Consider the following 13979-nt stretch of genomic DNA (forward strand, 5'->3'; position numbering starts at 1 on the left):
CTGTAAATGTTCTCTTCAACTGTTTCCCAACGCCACTCCCTGATTAGAACTGTTCTGTGCATTGAATGTGCTAAGAATAAAATCCAGAGTCCTCCGCGTCCCTGAGGGAGCTGGCCATCCTCACCCTTTGTCCCTTCTGCTCCCTGACCCCACTAAGCTCTTCCCGGCGAGTGGCCTTTGCGCACACTGTCCCCTCTGGCTGGAACCTCTTCCCCACCCCCACCTACCCCGGCGTTGGCTTGGCCCACTCCCTCTCAATCTTTGAGGTCATCTCCTCCGAGAGCAATTCTCTGATTTTCTTAATTATAATACCACCCTTTTCCCTTTATACTCCCTAACACAGTTTATAATTATCTTAATCATTTTGTTATCTGGCCTTCCCACTAGGATACAAGCTCCCGGAGAGCAGGCACTTTCTAGGTCTTGTTCATTTCTGTGTTCCTAGGACTTAGCGCCTGACGAAGAGAAACATGTGCGGCGCTCAATAAACATTTTAGGAAAGGAAGAAAAGAGGGAGCCAGAGACAGGGGCAGGAAGGGAGGGAGGGAGGGAGGAAGGAAGGATTACTGCAGGAGGTACCTATTCCAAACACACCGCAATTGCATCCAGTGTAGCTGTGAAAATTGCCCCCAGAATAACACGTAAACCCCAACAGGAACTGTCTCATTCTTCACATCCTCCCCTTTATTCCTGACTAGTTTGATTGGGCACACTTGGTTCCAATGCCTTTTATTTGATTCTGTAGTTCACAGCTCATATCAGAGGGCTATGGTTTGCTACCACTCGGGGTGTTAAGAAAATAACTTGCTGCAAAGGATCCAGAAGAGCCAAAACAATCTTGCGAAAGGAGGACAAATTTGGAAGACTGACACTTGCCAATTTCAAAACTTACTACAAAACTATGGTAATCAAGCTACTGTATAGCACAGGGAACTATATCCAATCTTCTGGGACAAACCATCATAGAAAAGAACATAAAAAAGAATGTATATATGTGTATAACTGAGTCACTTTGCTGTACAGCAGAAATTAACACAACATTGTAAATCAACTGTACATTAATTAAAAAAAAGACATTGAGTGGTACTGGCATAAGGACAGATGTATCGATCAACAGAAGAGAGCTGAGAGTTAAGAAATAAACTCATACATTTAGGGTCAACTGGGTTTCAACAAGGGTGTCGAGACCATTCGATGGGGAAAAAATAGTCTCTTCAACAAATGGGGTTGGGACGACTGTGTAACAACATGCGAAAGAACGAAGTTGGACCCTTATCTCACACCCTCTACAAAAATTAACTCAAAATGGATTAAGGACCTAAATGGAAGAACTACCCTACTAAATGTATACACGTATATATTTATATGTTTATATAAATAAATCTATATTTATTAACTATAAAACTCACAGAAGAAAATATAGGGATAAATCTTTGTGACCTTGGATTAGGCAGTGGTTTCTTAGATACGTCACCAAAAGCACAAGCAATGAAAATATTGGACTTTGAGAAAATTTAAAACTTTTATGCTTCAAAGGAAACCATGAAGAAAATCAAAAGAAAACCTACAGAATGGGAGAAACTATTTGCAAATCATATATCCAATCAGGGTCTAGTAAAATTACTACAATTCAACAACAAAAAGACAAATAACTCAATTTAAAAATGGGCAAAATACTGGAGTAGACATTTCTCCAAAGAAGATATACAAATGGCCAATAAGCACACGAAAAGATGCTCAAAAGCATCTGTCATTAAGGGAATGCGAATCAAAACCACAATGAGATGCAACTTCACGCCCACTAGGATGACTAGGTAACTGAAAGGCAGGTAACTACAAGTTTTGGTGTGGATGTGGAGAAATCAGAACCCTCACCCATGGCTGGTGGGAATGTAAAATACCGTCACCTTTTTGGAAAAGAGTCTGGCAGGTCCTCAAAAAGTTAAACATACAGTTACTCTATGACCCAGCAATGACCCACTCTATGACTCTATGACCCACTCTTAGGTGTATACGTAAGAAACTGAAAACATAACCACACAAAAACTTGAATGTGAATGTTCATAGCAGTGTTAATAGCCAAAAAGTGAAAACAATGCAAATAGCCACCAACTGATAAATGGATAAAAAACTGTGATCCGTCCACAGTGGAATATTATTTAGCCACAAAAAGAAATGAAATACTCATACATGATACTACACGGATGAACCTTGAAAACATGCTAAGTGAAGGAAAAGACGCAGAGGCTACACATTGTACAATTCCATTTTTATGAACTGCCCAGAATAAGCATGTTGATAGAGACAGAAAGCAAATTAGTGGCGGTCAGGGGATGCAGGGGAGGGAGGAATGGGGGGTGATTGTTGGTGGGTATGGGGTTTCTTTTGGGGAAGTGTTGAAAATGTCCTGAAATTAGCTAGTGGTGAAGGCTGCACAAGTTTGTGAATTCGCTCAAAATCACTGAATTGTACACTTTTTAAAAAAGGGTGAACTTTATGGTATGTGAATTCTATCTCAATTAAAAAAAACCAAAACCTTGCCAACAAAGGTAGTGTATTTCATTGAATCCTGGACACCACCGATTTTAAGACAGACTGATTTCAGAGTCATTAAAATGAGAACAAAGTGTATGTCTCAGAATCTATGAAATACGGTAATTCACAAAGAGCAGTTCCCAGAGGCCTCTGTCACAGCCACAGGAGTGCATCACAAGGCCACCGCTCTTTGAAAGAGGGAGCAATTCCTGTGTGTTAAAAAAGGGTCTCACCTATATTAACGCATATATGTGGAACCTAGAAAAATGGTACAGACGAACCGGTTTGCAGGGCAGAAATAGAGACACAGATGTAGACAACAAACCTATGGACACCAAGGGGGGAAAGTGGCGGGGGAGGGGTGGTGCTGTGATGAACTGGGAGATTGGGATTGACATATATACACTAATATGTATAAAATGGATAACTAATAAGAACCTAATGTTTAAAAAAATAAATAAAATAAAATTTAAAAAAAGGTCTCACCAAACATTGGGTTGGCCAAAAAGTTCGTTCAGGTTTCCCCAAACTTTTTGGCCAACCCAATAGCGTCACAAATCCTGTTGACTCTGTAAGGGAGACTGTCTAAAAGGTCTTATCACTGCGTTCCCATTTTTTAAAAAAACTCAACCAAAGTGACTTTTAACCCGTCATCGCTCAATCTGTGACTCTCCAGTGAAACTCTTTTCTGTGCAGAGGACAGCCTGCAGGGAGCTGCCAAGCTGGCCCCCTGCCCAGGGTCCCCCAGCCGGGTGAGGGCACAGCTGTGCCGTGGGGCTCCTGGTAACGCAGACACAACCACAGAGACACCAGCACGCCCCCCTCCCCCCGCAGCTACCGAGATGCACACGCTGCCCCACAGGGAGAGTAAGCGAAGATCTGGGGCAGCAGACAGACAGAAGAGGGGCCCCCAGGACCCAAGACTGGGCGGGGGCAGACAGGACACCCTGTCGGCAAGGCCTGTCCCAACGCTGTTCCACCAGGTTTGCCCACACCAGCCCCACCAGCTGGCCGACGGGCCGGCCCGCGGCCACTCACCGTGCACTTGTGGGGCTTCTCGCCCGTGTGTCTGCGCATGTGCACCACCAGCATGTACTGCGCCTTGAAGGGCTTCTGCTCCCGCGTGCAGGCCTGCCAGCGACACACGAACTCCTTCTTCTCCCCGTGGATGTGCTCGTTGTTGATATGCTGCCGGGAAGAAGCCCACGGGGAAGGGTGAGCCCGTCCACCCACCCCTCCAGACCCCACCTGGTCTATGCAGACCAGCCGCCGCGTGGCCAGCATCCAGGTGCCGGCCACGCCTCCTCTTGAGTTATCTGGGCTGCATCTTCCAATTAGTCATCAAAGTGACCCTCCATGATGGTCAAAGCCACCCCGCTCACTCCAGTCTGGGATCTAGGCTCTGGTCTATGGAGAACTGATGGTTATGATGGTGGTTATGATGCTTCCAGGCTGCAAACAGTAGGCACTCATTAGCTGCGGTGGGGCAGACAGGCACACAGTGGGGGCATGAGCAGCCTCTCCCACGCTTGTCCCTATGGCTCCAGAAATTTTTAAATAATATTTTTGTTTTTCTTTTAGGCCACGAGGCTTGTGGGATCTTAGTTTCCTGACCAGGGATTGAAGCCAGGCCCTCGGCAGTGAAAGCGCCGAGTCCTAACCACTGGACCGCCAGGGAATTGCCTAACATTTTTATCGTAACAGAAACATAAATGCACCCTCGTCTCTCTTTTTGACAGTGACCCATGAGATGATAGCTTTGTCCCCTTTTCACAAAAGCCCAGGTTGTTAAAGTAGCCTGCCCAGGATGGAGCTAGAGTCTGACCCTGATGGTGTGCCCTGGGCACTGTGTGATGCTGCCCGGGGGACAAAACGGCCCAGGAGAGCAAGGCGGGACAGCGCAAGACATCCAGCTGATCCTGCAGTGGTGGTGGGGGCCCTCGGTGCTCAGGGTGGGGGGGGGGTATCTCGGGCACAGCTGGGAAGTGCATGGCCAGAAAGCCTTCCCTGGACGAGCGGGCCCCAGACCCACCCCAGCCAGCACTGCCCTGGCTCAGGAGCATGGGGAGAATTTTTCTCTTTTTCTCAGCCCCTGCACCCACACCTTCTGGCCTCTGCCCTGGGCCCATCACCTGTGTGCCCCCCGGGGGCAGTTTCTCCCTGTGATGGGGAGCAACGGGCCATGGAGGTTTTCCGTCACAGGTAGCAGAGCAAGCCGCCCTGAGTAGGACATTTGGTTTTGTTACTTGCTTTGATGATTTAACTGAAGGCTGCAGTCCTCACTGGAGCAGGGCTCTAACTACTTCTGAGCTTTGGGATGTGTTGATACGTGGGTGGGGCCTCAGGACCTTTATGTCCTTAATCTTTCAGGTTGTCTGTTTAACTGGGGAGTGGGAATGGTGGCATCTTTGCCACCACGTCTGGACCCACACTGTCCCATTTGGTGGCCATTCTCCGCTTGTGGCTGTTGCACCCCTGAAAGGTGGTTGGTCCTGACCAGGATGGGCTGTAAGTATAAACCACACACCTGTTTCAAAGACTGAGAATGAAAGAAGGATGTAAAATATCTCAATAATTTTGTGATATATTGACTGCATGCAGAAATGATAATATTAGATATATTGGGTTAAACAAAATATTGATACATGAATCCAATTAATTTTACCTGTTTCCTTTCACTCTGCTTAAATGTGCCCCTAGCTAATGTAAGACTACATGTGGGGCTGGCCCTGGGGCTGGTGGTGTCTTTCTAGTGGATGGCGCTTCTGTAGACCTTTGCAACCTACAAGGCTGTGCTGGAGCTGAGCATCTGGGGTCCAGCAGCATCTTCTCCCCGCAAGACAGAAAACCGCTGGGCCCTCGCGCCCTGGGTGACAGGCCGGACCGTCATGCATCCAAACGCCGACATCAGAGCAAGCAAAATCTATGGCGCTTTGAACTTCCAGGGAAATCTTACTATATTAGCCTCACTTTCCATTTTGAAAGCCTTTCAAATGATAAAAATGCTTCCTGACAATACCTTTCATTTTTTTCTTATTGGTTTGCTTAGCAACAAATTGTTAATAATTGACTGGGGGCTCCAGTTTGCGTGCGTGCCCAGGCCATCCATCTTCCCAGGGAGCAGAGAGAGAGACGGAGCTGAGCAGACCAGCCTGCTCCCCACACCCCAACACAGGAACCTGCTCCTTTCAGAGCCAGGTGCAGGTGGTCACCCACAGCCCCAGGACCCAGGCAGGAGCCTGCAGCTGGAGCCCTTCTTCCCACGTCTGGACCCCCTGCCTTTACTTGAAGAATCCCCTCCCCGCTCTTTGGGGCCAATGCACTCCTTGCTGAGCATCTTTTACATCCTCCTCTCCACCTCTCTGCCTGCAACCCCTCCCAGCTCCAGATCTTCTCTTTTCCCCCTTTCATCTATCTGATTTGTCCCACAGCTCACAGCTCCAATGGCCCCTACTCCACCTCAAGACTTGTTTAACCCAAAGAGGTGTTATTATCTTACAGGCACTGGCTGGCTGAACTAATCTTATTTTCCTCTTTGCATTGGCTGCCAGGAAGCTCCAGGAAAAAAAAGAAAAAAATAAGAAGTGTATGTGAACTCTAGCTCAGAGCACTTGGTTGAAAAATTATGTTTGAGTCCCAGGGGGATTAGATAAGACCCTGCTTTACAGGTTTGATGTCAGCGGCAATGGGTTTGCTGAGAAATTCCAGTCCCCTGGGTGAGAATTTGGGGAGAAAAACCCCAACACCAAAGAAACCTACAGTCTTTGAGAGCAAGCCCATGAAAAAAGGAAGCAGGCGGAGTGGGTGGTGTCTTAAATGTTGATTTCACAGAGCTGGGGAGGAGGTGGCTCCTGTGGGATGGCTCCTGGGTGTGACCAGCGTGTGTGTGTGTGTGTGTCTGTGTGTGTCTGTGTGTGTGAACAGAAGCCATCTGGAGGATCCACACTCAACTTTGGACAAAGCTTCGCTTGGGAGGTGAGAAAGGAGAGGGTAGGGGGATTTTTACTTTATATTTTGTATATTTCCATAGCGCTCAATTTGATTATAAAGAGAACATGTTTGTATAATACTTACATAATTTTTTAAATATTTAAAAAATGTCAGGTAGCTAACTCAAATTTACAATTAAATTGGTTAAAATGTAAGAGAGTTGCCGAGTGGGGATCTACCCAGCAATTGAGCTTCCAGCTTGGTGTAGGTTCATCTTTACAGACACTCACTCACCAAGGAGTGTGCGTTGGGGTTGGGGGAGGTTTATTCTTGACTTTAAGTTCTTTTCTGGATGGAGAAGAGGGAACCACTCGGGGCCAGCCTGGGGAACAGGGAGGAGAAGCCAGGAGGCAATGCCCGTGTGTGGAGGGTTGCTCTCTGCTAAGTGCTTATGCTGGTATCATGGTCAACCTTCACCCCTCTGTAGAGTGGGCTTCACCTCTATTTACAGGAGAAAAAACCCGAGGCTCATAGAGGTTCAGTCACTTGTTCAGAACCACTTGGCTAGCTGTGGTGGAGCCAGGTTGGAAGCCAGGCACCTCCTACCTTGAGCTCCTGTTCCTGCTGTTTGCACTGCATGAGTGAGCCCGCAGTGGCTGCTGTTGTAGAAAGTTTACAGGCGGACCCTGAAGGGCACACCCAGCTCCCGTGGCCTTCTCTGATCTCCTGATCCGTCAGCACCCAGGCATTCTTAAGCAGCCCCCTCCCTGTATGGGTGTAAACACCCAGCTGCACCCATGTACACTGGGTATCTGTGCATGGTCTCCAAGAGGAAATGACCAACTCCTCCCTCCACGGGAGAAACTTCTTTCAGGTTTCAGGGTCAGGTTTGTTGTTATCTTGTGGATGCTGGCTGGCTTAACTAATCTTATTTCCCTCTTTGCATTGGCTGCCAGGAAGCTCCAGAAAAAAATAAAAATAAAAAAAGACCAAGCTCAGAGCACTTGGTTTTTAATACTGCCTTTACTTTGGGCTTCATTTTATTGTTCTTTTCCTTCTAATTTTCCATTATTTTTGTTAATCTCTTGTACTACATACGTATTTACAAGTCCCCTTTTAGAAACAAGCATGGTCTAGGTAACTAATCACGCCTTCCGCTTGCACAGGAGGTGGCCCAGGCATCTCTGGGAGCCCCTTCTCTCTAGCAGGGGGCCGGGCTGGGCCCGCGGCACGCAGGCCGCGGGCGCCCGGGGGCTTACGTGCACCAGCTGCTCCTGGCTGTCGTACTCCTTGGTGCAGTCCTCCCAGTGGCAGTTGGTCTCGTAGACGACCACCTCAGCCTCTTGCTTACACTCATCCCGGTCCAGGTCCTCCTTGAGGTCAGCCAGCTGCTCCTGGGGTTCGGGGGTGCAGAGCACACACACATGAGCCACGCCCAGCCACCTGGCCCTTAGGAAAGGCCACTATCAGCCCCGCGAAGGCTGTGCTGAGGACCCGTGGGCTGGCCTAGGTGGGCCCACGCCCATGCTCACATGCACATCACACGCATGAACGCACGAGCATACACACATGCTGGCTGGTCATCAGCACAGAGTCCCGTCAATCCTGGGTCAACGGCCATGGCAAGGAGAACAGGAGACAGGAGGGCAGTGACTTTTGCTTATTGGGCGGGGTTTCCCTGGGGCGAGCTGGGGCAGGCCCCACAGGCTCAGGGGGGCAGCAGGCATTTGTATTTAGAGTGTGTGCGGGGTCGGCTCCTGTCTGGAGGCAAGAGGAAACTCCACACGCATTGGCCTGGCCTTACCCTCACACTGTCCCCTCCTCCCAAGGGCACACATGGCACTCACTCTCCCAGCATCGGGCTTCCCTGTGACAGCCCTAAAATGTGGGTGTTTTTATTCTGGTATGACAGCCGGGCACCCTGACGTTCCAGCAGAGGCCGACCAGCTCCCTCCAGGACACAGTGAGTTTGCGGCTGCCCAGATCTGGGCTCATGTCTCCCGGCCACGATGGGGTCCACGTATGCCCATTTCAAGGTAAAGGAAAGGCCCCTGAAATGGGCCTTCCATTGATCACAGGCGCCCGAAATTCCTTTCAAAGAGGACAAACGCTTTTCTTCCCAAACCAGCAACAGACTGAGGGTCAACCCCACAAGGCCCCCCATCCCAGCTGACGCCAACAGAGCTGGCCGGGGGCAGCTTCCAAGCCGGGTACACGGGACAGGCTGAGTGGTACCAGGAGCGGGGACGTGGGGAGAGGCACAGATGGCCAGGTTGGGAAGAAGGCCCGGCGAGGCCCTCCAGAGCAGGCTGAGGCCTCCCCAGTATCCCCTGGCCTGTGGGGCAGGCTCAGAGCAAAGCCAGGCAAAGGGGCAGACGTTGGGGGGACCTGCTTTACTTCTAAACTATCTCCAAAATGGCAGGAATGTCTGTCTTTCAGAAGAGCCTCTGGGGAAAGCATTTATAGCTCAGGCTAAGGGGGAACAGACACCCTCTCCCCAAAGACAGGCACCCCAGTTCCCATAGGCCACAGGGACTCAATGAAGCGGAGGCTGCAGCCTCCATCGCAGCCTCCCTCCTGAAGTTGAGTCCATTTCTCGGAGCAGAAACTGGCCTTGTGACCCCCACCTTGGCCGGTGCAGACTTGCACCCCAGACTGGCTTTCCACTGGGGCTGCAGAGGGCTCTCCAGGGGGTGGGTTCTGAGTGTCGTCTCCCAGAGCACCTTACAATTAATGCACGTGTTCTGGAAAAGGAAAACGACGTGTTGTCCAGTAAGTCCCCGGGCAGCACTGGGTCCACATTAAAAGGAGAGGCAGGAATGTCTCTTTCCCGAGTCTCTAGCCATGGGAGGGCTGGGGCCTCCTAATGCCTCTGCACTTCCAGAAAAACTGGAAATAGACGTATTACTCCTCAAGCTGCCTGCCCTGCTTATTTCAGAGAAGACGGGAAGAAGCTTCCCTGTGGACGTGATCGGAGCAGAGTGCAGGGGCAGGGGGTGGGCCTGGGTCTCCAGATTGAGACGAGCAGCATCCCAGCCCAGGAACCTGAGGGCTGAATCCGAGGAGGGATTCGTTCTGTTGCATTTGCTGCCAAGAGAAAGCAAGCCCGTCCACCTTGCAAATGAGTCAGGGAGCAAAGGAGTCAGGGAGCAAAGGAGTCAGGTCACTGAGTCAGGACACTGAGTGACACGGTGACAACCTCCTCGTGATGAACGGCTGCCCTTCCGTGACACGAGGTAGGAGCGGAGCTGGGCAGGAGGGTGGGCTCTGTGCAGCCCCCCGGGTTGAGGGGGCGGGGCGGGGGGCTCCCCGGCGCTGAGCGGCTCCCCGCAGCCCTGGCCCCACGGCTCCAGTGAGTGGATCTCCGGTGGATGCTCACCGTCCTCATCAATTTCAACGGCCCCTGATGATGGCCAGCCGCGTGGAAACCATGCATCACGCAGAGATGCTCTGGTGTCAGTGAGGGGAGAAGAATTTGTCACCAACCTCTGTTTGCCTGACAATAACAGAACCCAATATTTCATAAAAATTAAGTGCCTGGAGCACGCCCGATGGTTTACAGGTTTGATAAAGGATGGTCCGGCAGATGTAGGGGAGATGGGGACCAGAGGCCCCGAGGACCCGTGGTGTCATAGCTGCGGATTCCGTAGTAATGGGTGGAGACCGGGCCACCACGAGAGGCCTGCCCCAGAGGTCAGCATGCATGCCGTCCCCTCCCCTGGAGCTGGGGCTGTGTGCCTGCAGGCTTGGTGTTGGAATAAGTGGCAGGATCTCCAAAGAAAGACACCTGCACTAGGGTCTCAGCCCCACGACAGGCTCATTCTGGGCTGCGGGATGCTCTGTTCCTCGCCTTCCCACCAAGAACTGTCCCCCCTCCCCTCCCAGGCACTGTAACACTCACCCCCTCAAATGTGCGTTGAGTCCTTAGAAAATATTCTCTCTCAGCCACTGCGCACCAGGCCCTAGGCAAACCCGGTGACGCAGAGCCAAACCAGGCACTGTTCCCAAAGTGCCACCTCTCCAAAGCTTACCGTGCAGTGCAGGAAACAAAGTGACCTAGAAGCTGGTGGGGGGAGGGGTGTCTGGGCAGATGTGAGTCCTACTATTCAGGGAATAGGGTGGGGGTCAGATTTCCAGGGAGAGGGCGCAGACGCAGGGGCACTGAGCCGTTCAGGGGCCGTGAGCAACTCAGTGGGCCTGGGGCTTGTGCTGCGGGGACAGACAGCTGCAGCCCTCCCTCTCTTCCTCCCTCCCTCCCTCTCTTCCTCCCTCCCTCCCTCCCTCTCTTCCCCCCGCCCCCTCAGGCAGGCGTTTGATGAGCCCCTGTGAGGTGGGTGCGGGGAGCTGGGGACACAGCTCTGGTCCTCCCTGAGCTTCCTGGCGTGACTGCCCTGCCCCCTCCGGTCCACTCACTCACTCACTCATTCGTTCATGCAGGCTGCCGTCCGTCACCCACTCTCAACAGGGTCATGGCCCCAAGGCAGCTGCCCCAGGAGACGAGGCCCGGCCCCGGCCCCAGTTCGAGCGCGGCCAGGCCGGCGGCAGGTTACCTGCGTCAGGGTCAGAGGGGAGGCGGGCCGCAGGCCCTCGGCCTCGGTCTTGACCTTGCTGCGCTTGTGAATGACGAGGGGGTTGACGGTGCTGCTCACGGCCGACTCGCTGCTCTGCTTGTTCTGGGAGAGGGGAGCACAGGGGGGCACCCCAAAGTTCTGCTTGGGCTTTACCCTGGACCCTCCGCACCAGGCCGTCCGGGCCAACACTTGTGTTTGCAGTTTCAGAAACTGAGTCCCCGCCCAGCTCTGGCCTGGGGCACAGCCCGGGGAGCCCAGGGCCCGGCCCGCCAGCACCCTCCTCCCTACCACGCAGCCCCCCCCCACCCCCGCCATGGAGATGGAGCAGAGACCCTCTCTTTGAGAAATGCTGGGGACCCCGCTCCCGACTCAGCGGCCTCGACTTCTCAGTCCTCCCAGGCAGGGGCGGCTCTGGGTCTGGGGACAACAGGGCTGGCCAGTCCCGGGAGCGGGACAGAAGAGCTTGGTTCCTCAGGACAAGCGGGTTAGAGTTGCGGTGTCAGGGGATGTGACAAAAGCCGACAGCCACTGTCGGGGAGGTGCTAGGTGGCCGCCTGGAGCCCTGGGGAGAACTTTCTAGAAGAGGGCCGCTCCTAGACCGCGCGGCCTCTGGTCTTTCCTCCCCAGCATGTGGTCACTTCCAGCCTCTGCCCTGCCAGCTGGGTGGCCTGGGCAGCTGCTTCACCTCAAGGACGGTCATCGTGAGCACTAACCAGGATCCAGGTGGACCCAGGCTCAGCGACCCAATACCGGTGGCAGCCCCACTCTGCAGGTGTGTGAGCTCAGGCTGAAAGAGCTTTCAGGTAAGTCAGGGTTCGAAACACGATCTGATTCCGAGGCCTGCGCCCTTCCTACTATCTGATACTGTCTCTAGGACTCCAGCTGCATTTGCTCACCTGCAAAACAGGACTTTGTTCATCCATCAAATGCTCACGGCACCGAGCATGCCAAGCACTGTGTGAGCCGGCCCGGGCACGTCAATAGCCCGTTGGGAAGCTCAAAAAAGATGGCCTTGGGTAAACTCATGCTCTAAAGCTAAGCTGTACAATATTAATTACCTGTTCCGTCCATCCACGTTCCATGCTGTGTGTGAGGTCCCTGTATGACGCCTGACTCTGAATGCTAGGGTTTCTCCATCTAGTCGTTATGCTTATTGGACAGGCAGCCAAAGAACTGAGGCTGGGTGCCGGCCCACGGTGCGTGAGGGCAGTGTGAGGACCCAGCCCGGGTCTCCTGACTGGGTATCCAGCCCGAGGCCCGTTTGATCACGTGGCCTCTGCCCAGAGGTACGGTGCCAGCCAGACCCGTGCCTAGAGTCCTTCCACAGGTTCCTGGCATGAGACGGCTGTGATTGGCCTTCGCTTGGTGCAGGTGAGTACCTGGAGGCCCCCTGCCCCCCGCACCCACCTACCTGGTTGGCATCACTCAGACAGTTGCTGCTGCTACTGAGCTGCGTGGACGTGGCATTGATGGAGGTGAAGGCCATGGGCTGCTGGGCCAGGAAGGTGGGAGAGGGCTGGATCAGGGGCGGCGTGTGCCCGAAGGCCGAGCCCAGGCCCCGCTGCTGGCTCAGGATCTGCTGGTAGGCCACGGGGTTGATGGGGTGGGGGAAGGCGAAGGCCGGGCTGCAGAGAAGGGCAGACAAGGCGGTGGAGAGGAGTGGGGGCAGGACTGTGCGAGGCTCACGCTTCCTGGGCGGACAGGACCCTGCCCGGGGATCGGGATGGGCGCGCTGCTGACTGCCCCGTCACCGTGGCTTTACCCGCTCAAGCACCCGTGGCTCCCCCTGCCGGCCGTCTCAGGCCTCCACTTCTGTGCGTAGCTCCCAGGCCCTGCCCCAGGACGCAGCCTTTGTCCCTGGCCCTGCACTGCTCTGTCGCCTGGGATGTGCCCCTGCGTCACTGATGCTCCCCGACTGTTTGAACCCCGTTCTAACGTGCCGTCGTCCAGGAAGTGTGTCCCGGGCCCTCCGGTTCCCACTGTCCTCTGTCTTCTGAGCTCTACCATGCCACCTGCATACGGGCCACCCTTTCCAGAACAGGACACTGAGGGAGATATGGTGCCCTCCGAGGCTAAGTCACGGAAGATGCCGTGGCTTCCTCCTTGCTCTCTGGGGCCACTCCCTCTGGGGGCGGGGGGTGGGGGAGCCAGCCACCATGTTGTGAGGACGCGCAAGCAGCATGTGGAGGGGCGCCCATGAAGAGGAACTGAAGCTCGTGCCAACAGGCCCAAGGGCAAGCCATCCTGGAAACAGACATCCAGGCCCAGTCCAGTTTCCAGGTGACCACGGCCCTGGCCGACATCTGGACTGCAGCCTCGTGAGAGGCCTGAAGCTACGCCAGTCTCGTGCTCCTGACCCTCGGAAATGGTGCGAGAGGTTACATGCTTATTGTTGTTTGAAACTGCGGTTTTTGTTGTTTTTGTTTTTTTGTCACACAGCAAAAGATAACTGATATAATTGTTATCACCCCTTATCTCCGGGTCCTTGGGCTGAGCTCTCTTGGCCTTCCTAAGCTCCTCTAACCCTGGCCTCTTTCAGGAGGGCCAGGGTAAGGACATGGGTTTCAGCCAAGTTGGCTGGGGTCTGAGTCCTCTGAACAGTCAAGGGCTGCACAGAGGGGGCAGGGCGGGCGGTGATGGTGAGGTCTGCGTGTGCTGTGACCACAGAGGGAGACGTCTGCCAGCCCAGAGACGTGCAGGCCAAGCCAGTGTCACACCTCCAGCGGTCCCAGTGCTGGTCAGTGACTGCTGAAATGCTAGGAAAGTCCCCTTTGACTTCATGATGGAATCTTTCGCGACAGGCCCGGTAAGGGTTACTAAAAAATCATTTGGTGGGTGAAAAACAGGCCCATGAAGATGTACCCAAATGTTGGCATGTTTCAGTGTCATCACTACTGGTTTTGAATTCCTGGAATAGTCGCAAGTAGACTGACTTACAAGTCC

General features: G+C 53.3%; 1 protein-coding gene across 4 annotated transcripts in view; it reads right to left on the minus strand.

The window, feature by feature from the left end:
- GLI2 (GLI family zinc finger 2) overlaps nucleotides 1–13979 on the minus strand; it is a 248308-nt gene that overhangs the window by 9682 nt on the left and 224647 nt on the right. For all 4 annotated transcript variants that reach the window (XM_082396096.1, XM_082396093.1, XM_082396095.1 and 1 more), the window contains 4 exons: nucleotides 12448–12661; nucleotides 11016–11138; nucleotides 7725–7859; nucleotides 3574–3723 (listed from right to left, as the gene is read on the minus strand). In XM_082396096.1, the coding sequence (XP_082252222.1) occupies nucleotides 3574–3723; nucleotides 7725–7859; nucleotides 11016–11138; nucleotides 12448–12661 (622 nt within the window). The remainder of the gene's footprint in view (nucleotides 1–3573; nucleotides 3724–7724; nucleotides 7860–11015; nucleotides 11139–12447; nucleotides 12662–13979) is intronic.

This window comes from Balaenoptera borealis (assembly GCF_965194805.1).
Source record: "Balaenoptera borealis genome assembly, chromosome: 6".
NCBI lineage: Eukaryota > Metazoa > Chordata > Mammalia > Artiodactyla > Balaenopteridae > Balaenoptera > Balaenoptera borealis.